The sequence below is a fragment of the Indicator indicator genome, chromosome 19 (assembly GCF_027791375.1).
Source record: "Indicator indicator isolate 239-I01 chromosome 19, UM_Iind_1.1, whole genome shotgun sequence".
Lineage (NCBI taxonomy): Eukaryota > Metazoa > Chordata > Aves > Piciformes > Indicatoridae > Indicator > Indicator indicator.
Genome location: NC_072028.1, coordinates 16,584,146 through 16,610,345, shown reverse-complemented (window position 1 = coordinate 16,610,345; position 26,200 = coordinate 16,584,146). Strand labels below are relative to the sequence as shown.

The 26,200-nt window shown below is 38.2% G+C and overlaps 1 protein-coding gene across 5 annotated transcripts in view; it reads right to left on the bottom strand.

The window, feature by feature from the left end:
• CHD9 (chromodomain helicase DNA binding protein 9) overlaps positions 1–26,200 on the bottom strand; it is an 80,692-nt gene that overhangs the window by 43,077 nt on the left and 11,415 nt on the right. For 2 of the 5 annotated variants that reach the window (XM_054389711.1, XM_054389712.1), the window contains exons 2-4: positions 17,381–17,395; positions 6,425–6,432; positions 4,408–4,742 (exon numbers count right to left, since the gene is read on the bottom strand). In XM_054389711.1, coding sequence (XP_054245686.1) covers positions 4,408–4,742; positions 6,425–6,432; positions 17,381–17,395 — 358 coding nt within the window. Of the gene's footprint in view, positions 1–4,407; positions 4,743–5,966; positions 5,997–6,424; positions 6,433–17,380; positions 17,396–26,200 lie in introns of those variants that run through there. The other 3 variants (XM_054389713.1, XM_054389714.1, XM_054389710.1) reach the window with 2 other exon arrangements.

Genomic DNA, 26,200 nt, shown 5'->3' with positions numbered 1-26,200 from the left:
TAAACTAGGTACTTAATTTGGCAAAACTAAATATATTATACATGCATTCTTCTAATGACTTCTGTCATACACTGACAATGCTCTTGGTAATAGAGGAATTCAGTCATCTTCACAAATGCTTGTGGCACTGCAACTTAACCCAGTTCTAAACTATTTGAATGAAATGAACAGGCATTTCTTTGACTTCAATATGTCAGAGGATTAAAAAAATCTTAATCCCCACCTTTATATAGAAATAACAGCCTGCCTAGAAAAAATAACTGCTGCTAGTAATTTATAACTAGCAAAGATAAATCATCCCATTAGTTTTTTTTGAACATGTAGATTTCAGAGGAACAACTAAGGGAAATGTTAACAGTTAATATGAGGCCCTCATACATACCAATTATTTCTAATAACTAGTATATACCAATTATTTTTAATTAGCAGGGGAAAAAAAAAAAGAAAAAAATGCTTTAAAATCACCATCATCCTCCTATCCTCTCACCACTCTAAACCAAAACACAGTAGTTAAAACTAATCTTGATCCCAGATCAGGGTTACTCAATTTCAGTAAAAGCTATATTGTATTACAGTTAGAAGCACACCTATTGTTTTCTCTTTTTACTGATGGCTACTAGGTCTCTTCAGCAACCATGTGTTCCAGCTCTATCACATCAGCAATGCAGAGGATGTAATTTTCACAGATGGACAACAGTAACTCCACATATGCTTCTCAAGAGCAATAGAGGATGTGCTGAACAGGATATGCTAGAGAGATAGGACCCTTCTAAGATCCCAGCAAAGTTTATAATCACAATCTAAGTAAGAGTTTGCTGTTTGAGTGCCAGACTAAAGAAGGTACAATTGTGTTCCGACTGGACAAGCTACTTTTGGTGCTGGCAGAGATGTGAAAGATCAGATTAAAACCATTCTCCAAACTCTTCCCCAAAACCAATCAAACCCCAATGTATTTCTTAGTAGCTTCTACTCTTTCTGCACTTTATTAGCCTCCAAATCAAACAGGAGTCACCTGAAGTATCTGTCTGACTTCAGATCTTCTCAAACACACAAGTCCATGCCACCCCGAGCACCAGCCTGACTCTTTAAGAATCCAAACTGAATCAGCATATTTCAGTTATTGCCAGTTACACGTTTGCGGTAGGAAAAACAACTGGAAGGATACTCCTCTGGGATGGACACATCACAGTGGAACTCCTTCTAAAAGTAAAGGCAGACTTTTAACTTTTTTCAGCTTTTCTTCGTTGGAGTGCATTAAAAAGAGCGTGGCCAGTGAGTTGAAGGCAGCTCTCCTCAGCTCTACTATGCCCTGGTGAGGCCACACCTAGAGTAGTGTCCAGTTCTGGGCCCCTCAGTTCAAGAGGGACAGGAACTACTGGGTAGAGTTCAACAGAGGGTCACAAGGATGATTAGGGGAGTGGAACATCTCTCTTATGAGGAGAGGCTGAGAGACCTAGGACTCCTCAGCACCATGAGGAGAAAACTGACAGGGGATCTTACCAATACATATAAATGCCTAAATAGTGGAGGTCATGAGGGTGGGGCTGGGCTCTTCTCAGTGGTGGCCAGTGACAGGACAAAAAGCAACAGGTACAAACTATAACACACAAGGTTTCACTTGAACTTAAGGAGAAATTTTTTTTCTTTGAGGGTGACAGAGCACTGGAACAGGTTGCCCAGAGAGGTTGTTGAGTCTTCTTCTAGGGAGACTTTCAAAACCTGCCTGGACATGTTCCCGAGCAGCCTGATCTAGGCAAATCTGCATCCACAGAGAGGATGAATGACAATCTCCAGAGGTTCTTTCTAACCCCTACATTGGTGATTTTTTTCCTGCTTAAATGCAAGCAATGTCATTTATATAACTGTTTCTTTTTTTAAAGCTTCTCTCTTTGAGTAGAAAAGTAATTCCCACTTTAAACACATCTTAAAAATCCTTATCTCCAAGAGAAAAATCAGAAGTTTTCATAGAGTTGAGGTCCTTCCTTCCCCTTCTAGCCCAAAATAGCACTTGTATTTTAAATTTATTACTTCAACCTGGTAAAATTTTCTTCCAAAACTCATCCAGAGTTTGTTTCATTTTAAGGGGCAAAAAAAAAACAAACAAACCAAAAAACAAAGAACAATGTAGCAACCCACACATTTTGACATAGTAATTTCCAAGATGTGATCAGATTAAGAATTTATTTTAATAGAATAGTTGTTTAGGCTCCTAATGCCCTTATTAGTTATCAGATTTAATTTTATTACTCACACAATTTTTTTAACTGCCTTGAAAAGACAAGTATACCCAGTCCATACCAAATAGTCTTCTTACATAAGATCAATAGTTACATCTGCATACAAAAGAGTTTGCTAAGACTCCTGTTTAAAAAAAAGAGTCATCAAGGCCTTCTTGCAATTGCTGCTGTTCAAACCACCACAATACATTCTTTGCTAAACAGCTGAAATTTTAATATTATACATGAATAATATAAAATAGTGCTAACAGTGTAGCAACACATGAAGTTGTTTCAATACAAAAATGAAGTATGTGGATACCTCAAAGCATTTGATTTACTGCTCTCAATCAAAACACATAGAAATTCTTCAGAATGTTAATATATGGCTCTAGAACACTATTCACTGCTATTCAACAGGATCTTCAGCAATGTGCCCCACATAGTTAAAGCAACACCTGGTAGCGTGATGGCTAACAGAGCACTACTGGGGCATTAGTTGATTAAACTGGTCAACAATGGGGAGGCAAATCTTCACAGTTCAATGCAAAAATTATGAGAAGTTGACCATACTTAATTAAATGGGAGTCTTTCTAGCAGGCTCAGTACAGTTTGGATCAAATACAAGTAAATATGGTTAAAATCAGTTTGAGAAATATTTATTTCGCAACTGATGCTGTCTCATGTAATTTTGAAAACCCATCCTAACTGCTGTGCACAGCTAAGCATTTCATGAACACAGAAAAATGACTGCAGAAGTATACACTGACGGTAGTGGCTTCTTTCACTTTTCTAATTAAGACCAGGAAAATAACATGGAAAGTCTGTAATATATCATAAGGATGATATTTTTGGCAGGCTTTATTAATTACCCAGAAGAACAAACACAAATTCCAGTAAGGGCAATTCACATACAGCCTCAAGAAGCTGACATTGTCTTCTGATTAGACAGATAAAAAAAAAATTCCTGTTATATAACCTAAGTAAATTCAGAAATTCACAAGGTGAAATAAGCTTTGGAAATACACATCCAAAATCCAACTTTGAAGATAAAAGAAAAGAGAGCTCTATACAGTGTGCCAAGGAGCTCTATGAGCAGCATTCATATGCCAACCCATTACCAGAGGAGAAAGAAAATAAGACCACAAAAGTACATGGTAAGAAAATCGAGTTTAGAGCAGTAACCTTTTTACTGAAGGATAACTTCTCAAGGAATTTGTTTACTTCAAACACGTAAGAAAAGCCCTGATGACTAGAGGGAAAAAAAAAAGAAAGAAAAGATGTAGAGAAATGGGCTGATGAAAAGAACATTCAGTTCTGCTCCATACACTTGAGAACACACATATGTATATGAGACATTTAAATTTGGAGAGATATGCCAGCTAATATTTCTGTTACTGTAAAGAGAACATGGATTTAAAAACAAAAATCAGACTGTAGCTAAGATTTCTATTTTAAGTGCTGACTAACATACCTACATTGGAAACTACACTCTTTCCTGTACAAGCAGATGAGAACTAGGTTAGGTCCAGAGTCAGAAGACACACAACCTACTGAATCCCTCTTCTCAGAGCATTCTAATATTTTAAGTCTTTCGAAAGATTCTTATCCCAAGGTATCTACCCAGCTTGACTCAGCTGAGTCTACAACATTTTTAAGAGGGCAGATTAAACCGATAGCACAAGACTACAAAGTGCTTAGGAAACAAATTTTCCAATATGCACTTTAATTTGATATGAAAGATATCTCTAAGAATATTCCTTGCTAACAAGTTCATTAAGCTTCTTGTTTCTGCATATGCAGTTTATCATGAATACTGTATTGAAAATACATGCCAAAATTGATAAAGACAGCATTTATAGCATCAGATAAACTTAATTTGAAGTCAGAACTGATTACAACACTAGATGAAAGATATTTTGCTCTTGTCTAAGCTTCAAAGTAAGTATAGAATATTGTAGGGTATGAATTTAAAAATAATTCCCTTCAAAAGCAGAGTTCTAAAATGATTTTATCTCAACAGAAAACAGAGCACTCTTGGTCCTGAATGAGAGAGTCCACATATGGACTTAATCAGAAGGAATTTTGTGTAGGCAGTGGAAGAGAACATTTCATTATCAGTAAGCACTTTTCATTTTAATCAAGGATTTACAGTCTGAAGAGAAGTAAGACAACATTTTAATCTACTTACCCAATTTTTGTTTTCTCTTTAATTTTGGATGAGGAACCAGTTTTCGGTTTTTTGCTCTCCTTGTCCTTTGGTTTGGTTTTAACTTTTCTACCCTTCTTTTCCTCTTTTCCTTCAGCTGAAACACTGGGAAAGTTTTCAGGACTCATTACTCGGGGAATGTTTCTCTCTCCTCTCTCTTTCGCTTTTGCAATCGCTTCAGATATTATGCGATTTGCCTTCTCTTGTTTACTTTCCAAGTCTGCCTTTTTCTTCTGCTTCTTTTCAGACATTGCTCTCACCTGGGTATTCTGCAGTTTACTATATGATCCTGAACCATCAGTCTTCTTAGAAGGAGGCTGTAGCAAGAGACAAAATGTAAATATCACCTCATTTTAAAAATATAAGCATTTTTTGAAAGAGAAAGTCCAAATGTTTCTGATCTGGATATGCATTTAAGAAAGATTAAACTGGCAGGATCTCATGCAGACAAAAAAGAAGGAATCCTGTTTATACCACAGAATGGCGTGGGTTTCAGAACAACTACACCAATTGTGGGTTTTAAACAACCAATCCATGTACTGGAAATCAGTTAAAAAATATCTTTCTAAAAACCTCTCAGCCTTCTTTCCGCCTCTGTAGTTAAAGACACCAATCCTTAACCTTTCCATCATTCCCTTATGTTTGACAGACACCTCCAACATCTTGAGTAAATGTAAGCTCATAAGATGTGAAAAAGCAAACAGCTCCCAAAAGTAACAGCATCAGTATTTTGCCTTTGCCAAGATACCAAGACCACAGTTACCTGAAAGCAAATTAAAGCTCTACAAGCTTAACTCAGTGCTAAGCAGAGCAGATGCTCCAACAAAAATCAAGACTATAAAACAGACAAAAATGACAAAGCCAAACATAAAATTACACAGCTCCGTCTTCATAAGATCAGAAAGCAGTATTTCCTTTATTTAGATCAACATAAGGCCAACGGCTAAGTTAGAAAAATCTAACTTGTCTTCATTTTCAGGTTTTCAATCACCATTTCATCGACGCAGAATTGTTTACACTACAAATGAAATATTCAGATTATCAGCCTCTCTTTTAATCAGGCTGGAAGACATGTTTTTGCTTTCCTCCCCTCCCCCCTTTCCTCTTTGAGGAATGGAAAGAATTTCCTATTCAAACACACGAAAAACCCAGCAGATAACAGTTCTGTTGCGTTCTCACCCGTAAATGCGCCTCTGCCTACAGCATGAAGAAGAGCCACCAGGAATTTCCAAAGACATTTTCTGGCCAAATCCAGTGCACTTCACTGGATACATTTTTCTATACGTGCCTCATCAAGGGCTTCGCAGCAGGGCTGCAGCACGGAGAAGGAGGCAGGGTTCAGGATCCCTCTCTAAAATGCCACCTTAAGGCCTACAGGCTATAACAAATAACCAAGACCCGAGAAAACAGCAACAAGCTCAAGATGGCGATGCAGCACGGCTCCCGCAGCAGCAGCCAGTAATAAGGAAGGTTATTCAATCCCATTAGCCTTTTAGCCCAAAGAACCCCTCCTCCTCCCACTCATTCAGGCTTTCACTTACCCTTCCTCTTGGCCTCTTCACTGAAGACATTTTTGGCGTCAAAGGCTTGCCCTCTGCTTTTTCAGCACCCCAGGCAGTGCTCAAGAGAAAAGCATTGAAAGAAGATTGCTAAATGGCCTATTTAGCGAGCTGCAGCCAAGATATGCACAACCCTCCACAAACACACGTTGTGATTTATCAACATATTCCTCCCTTGGCAAGCACACATCCACAGATCCTCCAGCGCAGGTAGGGCCAGAGCCGCCTGCCTGCCCTCCAGAGCGGTGCTGCAGCCACGGCGGGAAGCGGGTAGCCGGATTCCAACAAAGCACAGAAAGAAATGAATGCACAAAGCATCAAAATGCATCAGCATGAATATTAGAGATGTCGTTAAAAATACTGACTCCTTCTGCGGAAGTAGGCCAGCAGATGGTGCTACCCGTTATTATTCCATTAGACTCCGCAGTTTAACCCCCAACGGGCTGCTCTTCCCGACATGTGCTGCCGGCTTTAACTCTTCCTTTGCCACCTCCCGCACTACCGCCGCCAATGTTTCTCGCATGGGTGGAAAATCGTGGGAAGTGGGCGTTCTTCTGTCGTAGCCTTCACTTCACTGCAACTCTGCAGTTCCAGTTCTCCCACGGAAACGGGGCTGGCGGACAGCAGATGGGTGTTTGTGACTAAAATCCAAGTCTCTGGCCTCAAACATATTTTGCTCTTCAAAAGACTTCTTTAAATTTTAGAGGTTTGTTTGTTTTTTACATTGAATCCATTACTGTAAGTTACCAACAGTGAGCGCATACGCATTTGATTCCAGATTTCCCTACTTCCTACAAAAAAAGGGAAGAAGTCCTTGGTTTCCTCCCTCTGCCCCTGGCCAGACCTACAGGATGCTTTGCGGTGAAGACCTCCTCAGGGACACAGCTTTATGGTAAACTACTCTTCTTTCCAGGCGTGACTTAAAGTGCTATTTTAAAAGACCAGGCAGGGTTTTGAATATATATTGTCAAATCAGATCAAATAAAATCACAAAGAAGATGTGATAGGGTTTCTTCAAAGGTTATCAGAAACCCAAGAAGCATTTGACAGCATAGCTCCATTCTCGCAATACCTTTTATTCTCAGAAGTCCATTAAAGAAGAATGAAGACAGAACAGGATTTGATTTCTATGTTTTCTTCAAATGTATTTATACTTCCATTTTCTGACACATATGTACTTTTCCATATAAAATTTAAAATACTGTAAAGATTTTGAAATTAAGATGAGGTCTTATACTTTATCAGAATGTCACTTACTAATTAAGATTTCAAAATGAAGTTCATTATCCACTGAAAATGCAGTGGTACCAATATACATTAAATGGACTTCAAAGATATTTCTATACGTATGCAGCTTAATCACAAGGACAACTATTAAATTTTAATTTCACTTCTAAGAACTCTAGCCAAGATGTTTCTACATTATAGTTACAGTATCTCCAACAAATTGCACTGATTTATCTTTTAGTTATTACTTCATAACTTAGTAAAAATGCTAAATAATGTAGTACTTTGCATTTTGAGATCAGCTAAAACAAACAAACAAAAATATTCCTAATGTACTCTAGGTACAATTTCAGCTCTAAGCCACACACTACTAAACCCATTACAGTTAAAGAATTTTTAAAAGGAACCAATATGTTCCTGAACTGGGCCAGAAACAAAAAAATACCTAATAATTAAGTAAGCACTAAACAAATGGTGTCTCTCTTGTAACTCTTTTCCAATAGTTTTCCTAAAGATGTTATTGCTTTTAAGAAAAGTTTTTAATGGCTCACTTCCTCAGACCTCCAAGCTGCCTCCCAGGTTGTTCCTTAACAACTACCACTTTCTTACTGTAGAACTGTGAGTATGCCGGGTAAGACTAATCTGTTTTCTCAGGCTAACACTTCACTGCTTGCTCCATGGTATTGTTTTTGTCTCTTCTACTGCACAAACAGTAAACTATTTGTTAGACAACCAAGAATGTACTTCTAAAATTTTGCTGTGACATTTCTAACCATATGGAAATGACATTCATGAAAATGCAGGAAGGCAGCAGCCAGCCATTCTAAGCTAAATAAAGATATAATGAAACCTTCATCAAGGAAGTCACCATTGTCACAAAAACCAAAACTGGAAAGCAACACAAGTGTTTTGAGATTAGAACTGCTGCAAACACAGTTGCACCACAGAGCACAATATCTGCATGTACTTAGCAATCAAAGCAACAAAAATAATCTAATTCAGCAGAGGTCTACTATTCTGATAACATCATACTTCCAAGAAATGTGTGGCTATAAAATAATTAAACAGATATAAGTCAGCATGCACACTGAAAACAATTTCAAAAGCTAAATAGCATCTGCAACAAAAAGGACAAAAACCTTTTGCCAAGCCAAAACTACCCCTCCCCCTTACTGTGCAGGATGCAGAGATCAAACACCCCAAAGGAGCATATCCTTTTGCCAGCAGCTTACAAACCTATTCCATCTATCAGCATTAAGAAGTTCTTAACTGACAAACATACAGGAGAAGGTGGAAAGGAAAATCCTGAGGCAGCCATGTACTCAAAAACTGGAGATTTTATTTGGAAAAACGTGGTTTTACTTTTCATGGTTGCAAAGATAATGATCCAAATTTAACTGAATGTACACCAACGTAACATTGTCTTGAGCTGTACTGAGAGAGCTCCAGGGCATCTACTGCTGCTAAAAGCCTTGCCAAGCAGCAGCAGAGTGCAAGGAACAAGCCTCCCGCCAGTTCCCACTGCTCCCTGTGATCCTGTGGGCAGCAGGGAAACTGGCAGGAGTCATGTCAAATTCACACTACTGCTGCTGCCGCCTGTGAAAAGCCATTAACAGCAGCAGGTAGAGGCTGTACTGCTGCTCGCATGGATGAGCTAGTCCTAAAATTACTCAGGGTGGAACGGATAGGACAACAGCTGTAGACTTCCCCACATATGCCCTGATTCACAGCAGCCACAGGAGCACCTTCTCAGCAATATTCAACAGAATTTGGCATGCTGTCTTGCAGTAGAAGGCACACTACCTATGTCTAAATAATATCTTAATTAAACTAATACCAGACAGTATCGAGACAGAATGACAGTCGTCTTCCCAACAGCTAGCAACTCTCCCGAGTTGCATCCATTCTGGATATACTCTAAGAACTGGCAACATCCTTCCCTGGAGTTTTCATGAGTCACACATTTGTAATTTAATTATGTAAAGCTTTTAAAGAAAAGAATGATTTTCTTTTGTGGATCTACTCATCCAAACACTAGCTACCACCAAGAAATAAATTATGACCCTAACTAGTCTAACAACAGAAAGCTAAGGTTTACATTCTGCTCTTCTGATGTCTACTGGTAGCACTACACAGCTGCAGGAAGAGGCATAAACCATTAAATCTCCAGAGCATTTCAAGGTCTTGCTGGCCTACCAGGTCCCCAGGAAAATCAAGATGACCTTGACACAAACTACCCTGAAAGATGACCTTGACATCAATTACCCTTAAAGCAGCTAAAATTAGCCACCTGGAAACCTGATCTTCATGCATTACCACATCACCTTTGTCCATGTTTAGCAATAAATAAGGAATCCCCTTTCGCATATCAAGCCATCAAAATAGTGTCAATAGCACAACTGCAACACAAACAAATGAGCTGCATAACTGATGATAATTGATAGTCCGGGGGTTTTGTCCAAATTACCATCTCATTTCTTCAAATTAAAAATCACAGGATTTGTGAACTGCTGTTGCTTTTTTAAGCTGCCACAGGGAAACATTTTAAAGAAATATCCATGCAGCATTTGAATAATAGTTGTATTTAGGAATGCAACTTTGGAAAAAAAATAAAATACACTCAACTGAGTGATTTCTGAAATTCCATCTGGTACTCCAAACTTTTCTCTTGTGTAGTTTGCATAAATAATACTAGTGATTTTTATAATTTAAAAAAGTGTCTCTCTCAAGAACAACAACAACACAACCACCCAAACAAACAAAACCCAACCAACCAGGAGCTCACACCCTTGACAGAGTCAACCTGCAGATTCCTTACAACATAAACACGTGTCACCTCACACTAACACAGAAAAGTCTACTTCGCTGAATGCCAATCCCAGCAAAAGAAGTGGATTTCTTCAGCTGGTGGGAAGATCACCTGAACATGCAACAGGGTTTCTTTTATCCAGAGAAGAGCCCACCACTTCAGAGTTCCTTCTGAACTGCTTTTTATTTTCATGTTCATCAGTTGCCCCAAACCATCTGCTGGGATTGTTCTACAAAGCCAATAGTACTGGCAAATGAAGATCATAGGGCTTCTCTCATTTTTCCGTTTTCTTTGGTGCATATGCGGAGCTATTAAGAGAGCCAACGAAGCATTCAAAATTGTGGGTTTATTCAATATGCTGATAATACTCTTCCTTCTTTTTTGTTGTCACAGACTCTCTATGTAGAGTGTTGTTTCTCACCTAAATGCTACAGAACCAGTAATATTATCACTAACCATGTTTCACCATAGTTTCATTCCATAGTAGAGGTTAAGAAGCTGCTACTAATCACAAAGTCTCTGGTTATGGCTTTTTTTGGAGAAAAATCAAGTCACTACCTAATGTACCTAGATGTTGCTAACCTGGACATGCTGCAAAGGCAGCGTTAGATCTTACAGAGTCAGTGCACAGCACCCCTACACTTCCATTTGGAAAAATCTTGTTTGAGAATAATTCTTGGACCTCAGTGCCAAATACGGATTTTTTTCTGAATATTTAGTAAAGAACTGTGTGCATCTTCCACTGTGTCCTTAAAGGAGGTACTAAGTAACAGAGCATGTTATATTGCCAAGGAATTAGAGAAATGAGAACTTCACCCTGCTTTGCTCTGCCAAGCTACTGCATTGGCTGTGTGTCTGTTTTAAGTGGCCCAGCGTTCTGTGCTCATCATGTACCCACTTCTTTGGTTCTAGTCTGTAACTGTGAACACAGCTATTTAGAAAATGGAATAATACACCAATAAAACCTACTGCTTCAGAAACATTCATAAGGTGCTTTTTTTGACACACAGAACTAGTAACTAGTACCTGCACTGATTGAAGTTTCATGCAGCGTGTATCTTTTGTTCCATCCACGGAGTTGGGGTCCCCACCACAAGTCCTACTAAACTTAGCAGGAGAAAATTGTGGCCTCCAACATACGAAAGAAAACCCTGACAAATGTAGTCATCATATTCAAGTCAACCAGCATTGTGGATACACAATAGATTTGAATTACTAGGCTCAGATAACTTCAGTCCTGCCATACCTCTACGGATTTTCTGAAGCCTTTAAGACTTATCCTAACCTAAGGGTCAAAATGTCTTAGCAAAAAAGTTGCACCACTGTTTCTTTCTTGCACTCTTGACCAATCTTACCTTGGCATGTTCAGAACTGACTTCTTTAAAAACAGAGTTGACTCACCTCAACACTCTATTAAAGGAAAGGCAGGTTTCACTTCGCTCTTTGAAAAAAGTCCTGTGTGAGCATGTGATGGTTTGAAACTGTCTTTTTAATTTTTCCTTGCAAAGTTCAGAACAGAGAAAGTGAAAGAATGTAAATAAGTCACTATTGGGTGTAAGAAAGCAAAATAACGATTGTTCTAAACACTTCCATTGGATAGATAGAAATGTTTAAGAACTATTACCCAAAACAAAGTAGGCATTCTGCACATTCTGCGTTCGGCAGTGGGGGCAGTTGCTGGGCTGTCTGGCTGCTGTTTCTTCTTCTCTTCTGGCTGAAGATAACACACTGACCTTGGCAGCTAACAACTTTCTGCTTAACTAACTCTGCTTCTCTGTCCAGGGGGGTCTGGGGGGAAGCTCCTGGGAGAGAGAGGCCCCTTTGGGAGGGTCCCCTTGGGGGGAAGCAAAGGGAGATCGGTTGTGCTTTTTCTGTTGATTGTATATATTTGTGAATGTTGTGAATTTTGTATATTTGTACATATTCATTGCATTTCATTGCAGATTTTAGACTCTGCTTGTAAATACAGCTTTTCATTTGCTTCCAGACTGAGCTAGCCTGGTTATTGTTGGTGGGGGGGGGAATTTCAGCTCACACCGACACAGAGCATCTGGAAATAAACCTGTAACATACTTCACCAAATATTTATGGGCAAGAAAATTCACACAGACCTTCCTGATCTAAAAAGACTGGTTATTAAGAATTCTAAATCCCCAAGATAACAACCAACAAACATACCAATCTGCTGAACTGTCACATCAACGACATTCTCAGAAGGTACAGGTAAAAGCTCCTTCTGGAACACATCAGTTTTTACAACAGGAAAGCTTTTATTTAACAGGTAAAGCCATACAGCTTATAGAACTGTGAGGAGAAACAGCAAAAGAGAACAGTTCTCCCCAGCATTTTTAATGACCATTTATACTTCAGAAAAACATAACAACTGAAAGTGCACTAACTTCTAGGCCTTCATGACTGCAAAAATGTTCATTTAAGTAATCTCGCACACCAGTGAGTTGTGCATCAAGAACCTGTTAAGTAATGTTGGAAAAATCAGAATAAGTTGGGGTTTTTTTGGTAGGAAACTTTACATTTCTTCGCAAGATTAAATTAATTTTATTTCTGTGTTGTATCTTAAATCCAAAGTAGTGGGACTTGTTGAACAGATAAAGCTAAATATGAAGTGCAGTGAGGAATGCTAAAAGTAATTTTTCCTGTACTTGAAGATCTGACCTTTTATTTTGATCAAACTACTAAAATGTCTTTTTTTGAATGTCTGATTTCAAAAAGGATGAAAACTTTTATTAAACTCATGTTCTCTCTTCAAAAAAGAAAAATACAATACAGAATCATAGAATCAACCAGGTTGGAAGAGACCTCCAGGATCATCCAGTCCAACCTATCACCCAGCCCTATCCAATCAACTAGACCATGGCACCAAGTGCCTCATCCAGTCTTCTCTTGAACATCTACAGCATCAGCAACTCCACCACCTTCCTGGGTAGTCCATTCTAATGGGCAATCACTCTCTCTGTGAAGAACTTCCTCCTGAGTGCCAGCCTATGCCTCCCCTGGCACAACTTGAGACTGTGTCCCCTCGTCCTGCTGCTGGTTGCCTGGGAGAAGAGACCAACCCCCACCTGGCTACAACCTCCCCTCAGGTAGTTGTAGACAGCAATGAGGTCACCCCTGAGCCTCCACTTCTCCAGGCTAAAAAACCCCAGCTCCATCATACAGTATGAAGAAACCTTATTTCCTAACTTTGAGATTGGTAAAGGGAAAACAAAATCACATCACAAAATGGAAGCAAACAATAGAAAATCCCTACATGACTTGTGGCTGGAATAAGTTTGGCTTTTGTTTTCCCTCTCCTCAAGGCAAGTCACCTTTTCAGACATTTTCCAGCAGTTATTTTTTGAGGTTTTAGAGAAAGAAGAGAAACAGTATATTTACTACAAAACTGCAGGAACTACCAAAAAAAAAAATCATACACACATAACAAAAATAATTACAACAGAATGATTCAGTATTCCATCTTTCCAGTTTGCAAACATCAGATATGTTGTAAGTATAGCACATAGCAACACAATGTACCAAGTGTAAGCTTACTGTGGGCAAGATTTTCTAGTCCTCCTGCTACTGCCTGCTGATTTTTTGAAAAGCAGCAATATGAAGAGAGAGGGCAGACAAATGCTAGTATCAGCATCATGAACCACATCACTGCTGCTCAGCTGTCTAGAGAGCTCTGAATTGTAAAGCAGCAAAAGGAACTCCACAGACACCACTGGACTTTTTCCAAATGCTCCTCAATCTAAACTATCCCTAATGCCAACTAAAACCCATGCTAGTACAAAATACCACACATTTAAAAAAGTAAAATAGCAGCGTAAATTAGTGGCTCACTAACTCCTCCCTCAATTGGATGCTTCATCACTGGACTCAAGGCATCTTTATGTAATTATACATGTTTGTTAACTACAACTTCAAACCTCACTGTCTGCCCTAAAAAAACACTTTATGAACACTTTCACCTGACTGGCTTCTTTTCCCAAGTTGCTTGATCTACAACAAAGCAGTAACACACATTAAATGCCCCCCTTCGCCTCCCCTAAAGTGACAGAACTGCTAGTCCCTCTTAGAGCAAGTTGTCCCTAACTGCAAAGTCAATTTTTGATAAACATTCTTTAACTAAAGACTTAGAAAGATGTAGCTTTAAAATATTCAGCTAGGTTGTTTTTCAGTTCTCAGGTTACAGTTATACGTGCACACTCAACTGCAAGTGACAGCTGTTCAGTTTTTATGCAGCTTGCATTTGAAAAAAAAAAAGCCAAGGCTGTACAACCATGCTATACAAGTTCGTGCATTTATGCTGCCAAGGTCCTAGTGATTTCTAACTCTTTGATCAAATTCAGTCAAATTAGAAGAACAGAAATCTCAGAGACATCCCTACCACTGACATGAAGCAAATAGACAGGTAGAGATGTCTTACTGAGTGAAATGAAATATGAGCTCAATCCTTCTTGGACTTCTTAGAATCCACATAAGACATCTCAATTACAGTAACCACAAGCTGCAAAATCCAACACTTTGACACCACATCATCTGCTCATTCTTTCCTCTCTCCGTACTTCCATGTAGATTTTCATCTCACAAAAGAAAACCTGAATGGAAGTTCTGCTAAAGCAGGGCCTTCCAGTTACTTCCGTCCTCTTCCCCCTCCTCTGAGGGCATTCAAATTCATCCAAAACAGAAAACTCTGAAAATGCCATATGGAGCCATATTTCTTCAGAAGAGATTTTGACTAAGTAGATAAACTATTATTATTGTTTTAAATTTATGCTTAGTAGTACCTAATATTCTTATAACTTCTATTTTTTTTTCTTTCCTACCTGTGTAACTGAGCCTCTTAAATGTGCACCTACTGACAGGACTCCTATAGAAAATTGTTACATTACATAGATTAAGAAATAGCTAAATAAATACTTTTTTAAAAAGGCAAATACTGTGGAGTGGACTTGTTCACTTATAACAATATTTAAAATGTTGTTCCTCTACTGAAATATTAATTTTTCTACACATAATATTCTGTAGTGTTAAATTATAATTGAAAAGGGACTTTTCAATGTATGAACTAAAATGTATTCATTTTGAAGTTTTGAAGAAATTGTGCATTCCCAGAAATGCAGGGTTTATCACTACACTATTAAAAAAAAATTACGTAAGCCCTATTTTCCATGTATAATAAACACAAACCTAAGAAGACGACTGCTGTAGTCATTTACACTTCTAATGATCAAATTCTGAAACTACTGTTTACTGTCTGTAATTTTTTTTAAAATATATTTTGAAGGTCTCATCCTGCAAGAAAAAGAAAAAAGCAGAAATGAATCTTACGGTATGCTGGTTGAAGGAAAACTTCCAAAATATTATTTTTTTTTATGGCACAAAGGAAGTTTGTCTCTAAGGGGAAATACTCTTTCAGAAATTGCCTGTCTGGAAAGGAACGAGATCTATAATCATACAGCAGCTTACTTTAAGGCCTTATGAGTCACAGCTAAGCATTAGCACTTTTCCAAAACTGCAAACATCATCAAAAAGCAAACAAGAAGCAAAATAAAACCCAAGGTTGTCTTTGCCTAGAAATACAGAACATGGAAATTCTGCAAGCAGAGTTCCTAAGAATTATAAATTCAAATCGGTAGCAAAAGTGACAAAACACCTGAAATGAAATATATTCCATCCACAAAATAAGGCAAAAGAATTGTTACACACAACATACTGAATTTTTCATTGCAACTTTTATTGCAATTTTCTTAATTTTTTTTTTTTAATAACAGCACAAATAAACCTCACACTAACCCACTGAAACTCTGTTGCTAACTTCAACTTAATAAACAATACCTGAAGGGAGTGTAGAGAAAGCTGGAGAGGAACTTTTCATAAGGGTGTTTAGCAACAGGACTATGGGGAATGGTTTTAAGATGACAGAGAATAGGCTTAGACTGGATCTTGGGAAGAAGTTCTTCAGTACAAGGGTGGTGAGATACTGGAACAGGTAGCTCAGAGTGGTTGTGGCTGCCCCCTCTCTGGAGGCGTTTAAGGTCTGATTGGATGAGGCCTTGGACAACCAAGTCTAGTTGAGAGGCATCCCTGCCCAAGACAGAGGGCTTGGAGTAGATATCTCTGAGGTACCTTTCAGTCTAAGTAATTTGGTGATTTTCAAGGGAAACTTTATCAAGCAGATGTAGACTAGGAGTTCAGTAATTTAACACATAGCACTTCTAAAAGCAACATACCCAAGCTGCGTATACTACAGAATGCCAATAGTGAGCCAAAGCCTCCCAGTGCTGTTGTCACCCAGAGAGCAAACTAGTAACACCTACGCCCATGACCTGATACCAAAACAAATGGCAATGCGTGTTGTGAAACAAGTAATATGAACTCAGGACACAATTGTGTTCGACCATTACAGCTATATGCAGTTGAAAACATACCATATTTATCACTTGTACATATAAAATTACCTCACATTAAAAACTGGAAATGGAGAAGGGTATAGAAAGAGTTGTAAAACAAATTAACTGAATAAAAATTTAAGCCACAATTTTTTCTACATTACTAGGAAGAGACTGACAGCCAGGAAAACCTAAATACTGTCAGAAAGAAGTGAATGTGCAGCTCTTTCACCTGCCACTGTAAACTCAGTTTGGAGCCTACTGGGAAACAGCAAGACACAGGACAAGCTTTTCAACACAGTAGATACAGATAGAAGATTCTAATTAAAGGTTTTATTTCAGAAGCTGCATATATAGCAGCTGAAATCTTGACTTTACAGAAAAAAAAAGAACATTTGAGTAACCTATACATATCATACAAACTAGAAGGCATGAAGCTGAATGTGTTGAGCTTTTATCCAACATCTTTACTGTATACTTGATTTAAATAACATATGTACAAGTCAGACTTACTGTCTTCAGTAAATTTCCATATTATTTTTAAAGCAACCAGGTTTTAGCTACTCTTTTCAAGTAGTCTTAAATCAAGTAATACTATTTACCTTTAAAGAGAAATTATGATCTATGCAGAATACAAAGTGCTTAAAAATGCTGATTTTAAAACAACAAAGAACTGGCTGCAAAAGTGTGTGGCCAAAAAAAATAAATTACAAAAACACTCCAAATTAAACCAATTATTCCCAAGTTGCTACCTGCCCATCCATGTTCTAAATGGCCACTGCTTTTGTGTACCATTGAGAGATTAATTTTCTCATGTTTTTCATTACCAAGTGGAGAGGAAGATCAAGATACAAAAATCCACTCAAACTACCTCTGGAAAGAGCAACATACAAGGAACTTAGTATTTACCCAACCCTAACACCCAAGATCAGCTTCTGCTGCCTATTCTAAGTACACTAAGAAACCAGCAAGGCATACATCTCCTAACAAGAGAAAACAATGGGACTCTAATGATAGCTGGTTCTTGTCAAACCTTAACTTCAGTTGTTCTTTCTACAGTTCTCATGGGAGTGCCCTTTTAAGAAAACATTTTTATAATTAGAACTAACCCCTCTTTCACCTTATTAAATTTACTACTGTCACTATTTACTTACACTCTCCCCCTCAAATCATTTCCATTTGTTTTTGGTCTCAGAAACAGAAGACATTAGTTTTGAAGGGCTGTGAACAGCCCATATTCTATTTGTCATACTCTTCTGCTACTTAAAAGGAGTCAATGTACTAAAGCAATTAAAGAGCAAGCAGGCAAGAACTATGCAGAACTAGCATGAACTTGCCCACCTTTTGTCTCTACACCTCATCTTTGCAATTACCTACAGAAAGGAAAGCTGGGCTAGGTCAGAGAAGCAACCACAGCAAACAAAGCACAGAGATTATCCTCCAAAACATGTTTTAACAGCATAATTCAGCAAATTCTACTCACATTTTGTAGTACATTGAGTGCAATGGTAAAATAAAATTCACGTCGAAGTTAAGTGAACCAATTTATTCACAGTATGAAGGCTCCTGGAAGAACATGCTCCAACAGATCATTGTCTTGGTTAGCACCAGGAAATTATTCTCTTATAACACTCGGTGCCTCCTTTTAAATGTTGTTTAGTTTCTAAGAAAACTATGCAAAAAAATGTAAAATTTATTTTGTATTAATAGGGAAATACTCATCATCTTTAAATCAAAATAATCACATATACAGAAAGTCTAGCATGTATGATCTCCATTCACAATAAATCGATTCTCCAGGAGCAGTTAAGTTCAAAAGTTTACTCAATCTTTGAACATGCCTTTCCTGTAGTATTCCTCAGTATCTAACAGAGTAACCAAAATGTTTCAGTGTCTGTCATTTCACTGAGACAAAAAACCCCAGCACTTGACATCTATTAAAATATACTGAAAGAAATTCAGAGCAGCTATTTATTTCTCACTTCAACAGCTAGGAAGTCACTGTTATAACTTAAACTAGTACTTACTGCACAGCACATTTCCATTTAAATCAAAGGGGGGCATACTTCTACCACTTCTATTTAAACTAACTCACACTTTTGGTTTCAGCTTCAAGGAACTACTTTAACAGCTTTCCAGGCCAGAATCTCCAATATAAAAAAGTACTTCAGTGTATATGCTAGTCTAATGAAATCACTCTTGTTGAATCTAGTTTATTCAATTAAATATTCCTGAACAAAAATCTCCTCCTTGAACTGAGGAGGAAAACTAGATGCCTACAAAAAAAAGAATTTACCAAAAAGAGGCGCTGGTTCAAAAATAGAAGATACCACTACTTCAGGCAAAGGAGAAAACTCCAAAATAAAAAATCCAAACGATTTTTTTCCCAGAAGTCTCCTAAAAGCATTCTAGAGAAAGAACATAGTATCCAAGAGTTTCACTACAGTAACTACTCAAAAGAAAAAAAAAAAAAACAACAAAAAAACAGCAGGGAGCATGAATGTTTGTTAGGGATCAAATAGAAGTTGTCTCTGGAAATACAAGTATTGCAATAATTTTTTATCTCAACTGAGTCTGGCTATTGTCAGAAGAGGCAGGACTGGACCCAGTGTAAAGCTCAAGACAAGAGAAATACTTACAATCTTTAAAGGATTTCAAGTCAGCCAAAATGGCTATCAACATAAAGGAGAACAGCCTAGTCAGAGACCACAATGTGCTGCCATGGGGATTCTCAAGCACATCCAGGAAAGAGCACAAATACCTTCAATACCTCTATCCCCAACAAGCGAGGCTGAAAGTCTCCTGAAATCAGTCAATGCCTGTACACGTTCACAATAAACTATATTAAAGTCAAAAAGCACATGGGGCTGGCAGCATAAAACATGCCTCGTGTGTAGCACCTACAGTTGATCAGACAAAATTGGTGGTATTTTGACCTCCACATGATTGGACATCAAAGAATCCTCCACAGGATGACATAAAAAGGAGCTACAACACAGGCATCAAAACAAATTCACCTGAACTATTCTTTTTTAAACTGCTCCTACTAACCTCAAAGACAGTAAGACACATGTCTGATTTTGTCACTCATAGGTTCCTTACATTAATCTACCTGCCTTTCCTTGTATTCTGTAACAGCTGGTTGCTGCTTTTAAGATGTGAAAACCCCAAAGTTCCTGCTACCATAAAATCTGTGCATCAAGCTGAGCCATACCTAGACCTCATGAGCAGCCTCCACAAAGATTTAACAAAGTAGAACAACAACCTAAACGTACTACATCTTCTAAGTATTTCTTATAAAGTATAAAAACAAGTACCTTAAGCCAATAGCACACTGCAAGTCAAAAATCACAAAAAGCTATGTTTTTCTAGTAAGTTTCCTTAAAACACTATTAAAGAGTCTTCCTTCTGTATGTGGCACTCAGTGAAAAATACAGCACAGTGAAACAATTATTTTTTACATTACTCTTAAGATATTTTTAAAACCTATCAGTCAGAACTCTTTCCATCTTTCAAACAGTAAGTAAAGAAACAAAACGCTCAGAACCAAAATATTTGCCATGTCTTCTTTAATGCTAAGGCAAACTTCACTTTTCTTTCCAACATATGAACTACAACTAAATTGTGAAGTATTGAATATCTTTTTTAAAAGAGGCCTTCCATCAATCTGTGAAACTAGTTCTGCTTTGCAATTCAATATGCTATTGAATAGCATTATGACCACATATAGGATATGCTACTAACACTGCAATTACTTTCAAATGCAGACTAACTCCTGAAACGGCAGTAGGGGAAAGAGTTCCTAAAATACATCAATTAAAATGCTAGCCTTCACAGTAAGACTTTAAGGCAGCAAAAACCCAAGTGCAAATACAAGCCAAATAACCCTCCCCCAAAAGAAAACCTGCCACACATTTTTGAAGGGGAAAAAAAAATAAATCCATCTCTACTATGAATTACACTTTCAAAAATATAAGACTTGTCAACTGCTTCGCCCCTAAAGCCACATTCCTAGACAGGTTCATTTATCTAACTTACTCAAATCAACATAAGAATTCTCAGCTCATCATTCTAGAAATACACTAATTTTTATTAGCCTTAGGTGTTCCCAAACTTCATCCACTCAACAACTGAAGACAGACACTACCTTACAACCAGGAATCTGTGCAAATCTTTCAACTCAACGAACAAAAGAAAACAATGCCTCTCCAGACGGAGGCAGCTGTTAATTGGACCAAGTGCTGGAAATTATTTTGATCTCTATATATATTTAGAATTAACATAACAGCTAAAAAGAATTGTAAAACCTGAGCACAGAAAGCAGACATTTGGACAAAAGCCACACAAACTTCAAATGTACTTCAGATTTCTTTCATACTACTGGCTAACATCTTTCCATGTTTTGCTTCTCCTTCAGTAGTAACACTTCACTAATACTTTATGAAGTGTTGATTTTCTACAAAATGTCTGAAGATGAAGCACTGTTTTGGAAGTTTTAGAGGCAATGACATGTTTTAAGCCACTCAAAAATTCAGAGTTTAGACAACAGTATTAGACAAAGATTAGTGGTTACTGATGTCAATGCATAGTCTCACAAAGAGCCCACTTGTGCTCTCTCTGCATTTGAGGCTGAGGTTCCATCTCCAATTTGCCTCTACTGCAGAAAACTGTACTTCCCAGTCCTTTCCTCTCCCCACCACTAAAGTACACAACTCTGTGCAACTAAAAAGCTAAGAGGGAGAACTAAGTCAGGAAGTTGTATTCCTGAACATCACCCTCCACAGCAAGAAGAAAGTTTCCCAGTTCAGTTCATAGCACAAACAGTTGCATTAATACATTACAAAGTGGGAGAAAATGAGCTTTTTTCCCCTTAAACTGATTATAGTTTAGGCTTACGCTGAACTACAGCATTAACAGTCACTGTCTATATGGGTCATCATCTTCAAAAGAGAATTTAAGATGGGATATGCTTTCTGGGGTATGTTTTCTGTGTAGTTAGGTATCATTCCTACTTCTTAGTGTTTTCCAGGTACTAAGCTTGCCAACTTCATCAGTATTCTCACATTATTGAATTGCTTTATAGTTCTCCAGTGTTGACATCTGCTTGCAAATAATAATTCAATCACACTTAATCTGCAATAGGATTAAAAATAATATCTATTTTGTTTATTTTCTGTGAACTTGCTATCTGTAGGATTAGTCCTATAAATTGAGCTAGCCAGAGTCTTCCTTGGTCTTCTAGCCATATGTTAACTACTTCTTACAAAAATGCCTCTCTTTTGGCACGTTTTAAAGACAATTACTGCAGTAATTTAACGAGTGTGCAATTATCTCAGGAAAAAATTACATTCTTAAATTATCACAATCATTACAACAGCAAGTACTTCATTTTAAGAGGAAGTGTGCAAAAAAACTGGACGCTATAATATATTACAGTGACAAAGATCGAGAGAGACTTAAGAAAACCATTAGTGATAGCAAAGATTAACAAATTTAACTCTAACCAACAGAGACTGCCATTACTAACAAGCTCATAAAGCCTTTAAAACAGTAAAGCAGGTACTCTGGCACGTTTTCTGTTCCTAAAAGTCCAGCAGTTTTAGTCATTGGCTTACTCTACAACTCTATTTTGAAAAGAGCTATGAAACAACTGAAAAATGGAGAAATTAAAAATTACAGTTCTCATCAGTAAATGTGTTACAAACTCATCTCACAAACATGCACTTCCTTTCCCCAACATATGCAATTTTTCTTTATGAAAAGAAATGCTTAAAATACTGTGCTGGTTTGAGGCCAGCCAGAACATCTCTTGCCCCGAAAGGGACAAAAGAATGAGACTCACACAAATGGATTGGAGAGTGATGGAAAGTTTAAATGGAAAAGCGATTGGTGAAACTACAGAAAAACTACAAAGCATAGTGGCAAAGAACATCCTAAAGCATACAGAGTCGCTTACATAGTACCCAGAGGCTTCCCAATCCTTCCCTTCCACCACCTGAGGGTAAACCCAAACCCCCAGGGCTCTTTCTTCTCCCCTCCCACTGCTAGGCAAGTCTCAGGCTGGCCAGGTCTGAGACTGCCTCCCCCTCCATTCTCCTCCTGGCATTAGGCCTAGACAGGCCTAAGAGGCCTGAGATACTCCCCCACCGTTACCCGATAAGAGAGAGCATCTCCCACAGGGGCAGAGAGGGAAGAAAGAGGAAGAGAATGACTCTGCAGATGGATTGATAGGGTGCAGGATTTATGGATAGAAATACGCCATTTCCTGTGTCCACCCCTATTGGGTGGGCACCCAGGACACCAGAGGTGTATCTCATGCAGCAGTGTCAGGGGGCACCCAGCCTAAACTGCCACAAATGCTTATCTAAAACTACAATACATACAACAGGAAATGCTCCATACACATTCAACTATACATAAATCAAAATATAGCTATCTTCAGTGATTAATACATTACTGGCAAAAAGCCACAGATTAGTAATGAAAACATATTATACAGCTATAGTAGTTTAAAAGACAGCTCATTCCAGGAACTGCGCTCCTCAGGCTCAGATACGTTGCCCTACTCATCATTAAGTCTCTACATATGACACAGCTTTACCCCTTTCATTCCCAGCAATTTGTGCAGACCTTTCCGGAAACAGTAAAAACCAAGCAAAACGACTGCAAAATCCAGTACAAAGGTGATCAGTGCAGGAGTTACTTCCATTATTTGTGTATACATGATAAACCTATTAGATGCTGGGAGATGACAAATGAATTCTGGTGCCTCACTGTGGTAGAGAGCTTACTAAGCTCCTACATGGAAGGTGAAAATTCTTCTTTAAGAATAGGCAACTAAATCTAGAGCATACAACTCCTAGATATGTTTACAAGGAAAGCTGACAAATATTTACATTTAATAATGTGCTGTCATCACGCACAAAATGAATCATAAAGGCACAAGAACAATATAAATATAGTGGATAGGCTTAATGGGAGCTATACCAGAACTATTAAGCATTTTAGAATAAATAACAACGGTTTTGGTTTGAAGGTTGTTTTTTGGAGGGGTGTGGTTTTTTACATTTCAAGATGACAACACTTGAATTTTAATGCCCTATTCTAAGGCAGAAACGCTTACTGGAACAGATGTCTAGATTTCAGTTTTCAAATGATGCAAAGTAGGATAAATTTTAAGATATGTATTTTATCATCCTTGGTTCTACTGGATGCTGTCATCCACTGCTTCACAAGCTATACATACATGTATAAAACAGCATCATAATTCCACAATCTTGTAACAGTACTTAGGAGCTGTACCTTATAAGCTTTCTCTGAAGAAGAGTCAGTCTCTTCTACCAAGATTTTATATAGTGTGATCAATTTGTTACTTAAAATATTTCTTACAGGCTCACTTAAAATTAAACTGTACAGAATATAAGAAATACACTTTGACAAATATCATACCCTTGACTTGTATATATCTTCCATAACTGCATCTATCAAGTAATTGGCTTGTTGTACCATAAGTATCCAAGAAAGCACACCACTGCTTACTATGTGTTTCTCTCATAAAAACTTTACAATGTAATATTTGATATACAAGTAGAACAGCAACCACTGGCAGAGTTAGAGGTTTAGAAGTGGAACAACATAAGGGATTCTTGTTTACAGTCAGTTTGGAGATGATATAAAAGGGAGGTATCTGCTAACACAGAGGGGAAGAAGGACCTGTCAGGGCATGCACCTCGGCAGCACATAAGCCTGGACTTGGACCATGTGAAACTTAGTTCCATCTCTGGCAATGCACTTACACACGAGGTTATGTCATTCTGATAGATACAGATGTCCCAGGGTACAACACCAACCAAACAACCCCTCACAATGCTCAGGCTTCCTACTCTAAACTTTCAACAAGGGCAAGACAAAATTCTCTCCACAGTGTCATCTGCTGCTATAAAACAAGTGGTAGGAAAACTCCTGCTTGCAAACATAAAAGCACTTGCATGTTTCAAGTCAGATTTTACCAAAAAGTCAGATGTGAGATACTGGAATTCATGAATGTGTTGAATTACCATGTCCCAAACTTTTAGTCACAAAAGGAAAAAAAAAACAAACCAGATTCACCTTATTGAAGTACTAGGACTACCACCTTGTCCTGTAGCACTTAAAAGATTATGAATGGAATTTTATTTTCCAGTTTAATCTCAATTATTCTGCTTCTGTGTATGTAGCCAGAAGAGATTAAAGTCCTTATTACATAATAACACATACAGTGACATGGCTTTTAACTTCTGTTAGGACAGTTTATACTTCAGATTGTCTTTCCAACTTGCTTTTTCTTCTAAATATGCAGAACTGAATGTTGAAGCCTGTAGTTTTGTCACCTTTTTTTCAACTTTATGAAAAGCAAATAGATTACTTATCTTTAGCAAATTGAAAACTGATTTAAGTGGAGTTACAAAGATCAGAAGTGTTCTACTGCTCAAAGCTGAGACTACATGAATTCTCAGTGCGTTTATCCACTTTCTGTTCTCTAACTCTGATGAAAAATGCATGATGTAAAATTAAGAGGCACAATTTATTTACCATTATAATCTAATTACAGCAGGCATATGAAGTGTAATGGCAGCATGAGACACCCTAAATTGTTTTTAATTCTTCAGCATTATTACACTGAAGAGATAGAAAATAATTTAAAAATTAGTACAATCAAAAGAATAGCTGCACAAGTAAAAATGTGATGAGTATGCTTGCTTTTAAATAATGAAACAAGAATTTAATGTTCCTACTTAATTTTAAATAAACTCAGTGTAACTCCAGTTAGAGGTCTTTGGTTGTCTAATGTTGATTCCATTCCAATAGCTACGATTCATTATCTATTTCATAAACCAAAAAACTTTCTTTTCTGAAAAAAACTCAATCATTATCAAACTAAAGCTAGTGTAAATAAATAGAATCATAGAATCAACCAGGTTGGAAGAGACCTCCAAGATCATCCAGTCCAACTGATCACCCAGCCCTATCCAATCAACTAGACCATGGCACCAAGTGCCTCATCCAGGCTTCTCTTGAACATCTCCAGTGATGGCGACTCCACCACCTCCCTGGGCAGCCCATTCCAATGGACAATCACTCTCTCTGTGAAGAACTTCCTCCTAATATCCAGCCTATACCTCCCCTGGCACAATTTGGGACTGTGTCCTCTTGTTCTCCTGCTGGTTGCTTGGGAGAAGAGACCAACCCCTACCTGGCTACAACCTCCCCTCAGGTAGTTGTAGACAGCAATGAGGTCTCCCCTGAGCCTCCTCTTCACCAGGCTAAACAACCCCAGCTCCCTCAGCCTCTCCTCATAGGGTTTGTGTTCCAGGCCCCTCACCAGCTTCATTGCCCTTCTCTGGACACATTCCAGTACCTTAACATCTCTCTTGAATTAAGGAGCTCAGAACTGGACACAGTATTCAAGGTGCAGCCTGACCAGAGCTGAGTACAGGGGAAGAATTAACCTCCCTTGTCCTGCTGGCCACACTATTCCTGATGCAGGCCAGGATGCCATTGGCTCTCCTGGCCACCTGGGCACACTGCTGGCTCATGTTCAGCCTACTATCGACCAGCACTCCCAGGTCCCTCTCTGGCTGGCTGCTTTCCAGTCACCCTGTCCCCAGCCTGTAGCGCTGCTTGGGGTTGTTGCGGCCAAAGTGTAGAACCCTGCACTTAGCCTTGTTAAATCTAATCCCATAGGCCTCTGCCCACCCAGCCAGCCTGTCCAGGTCCCTCTGCAGGGCCCTTCTACCTTCCAACAG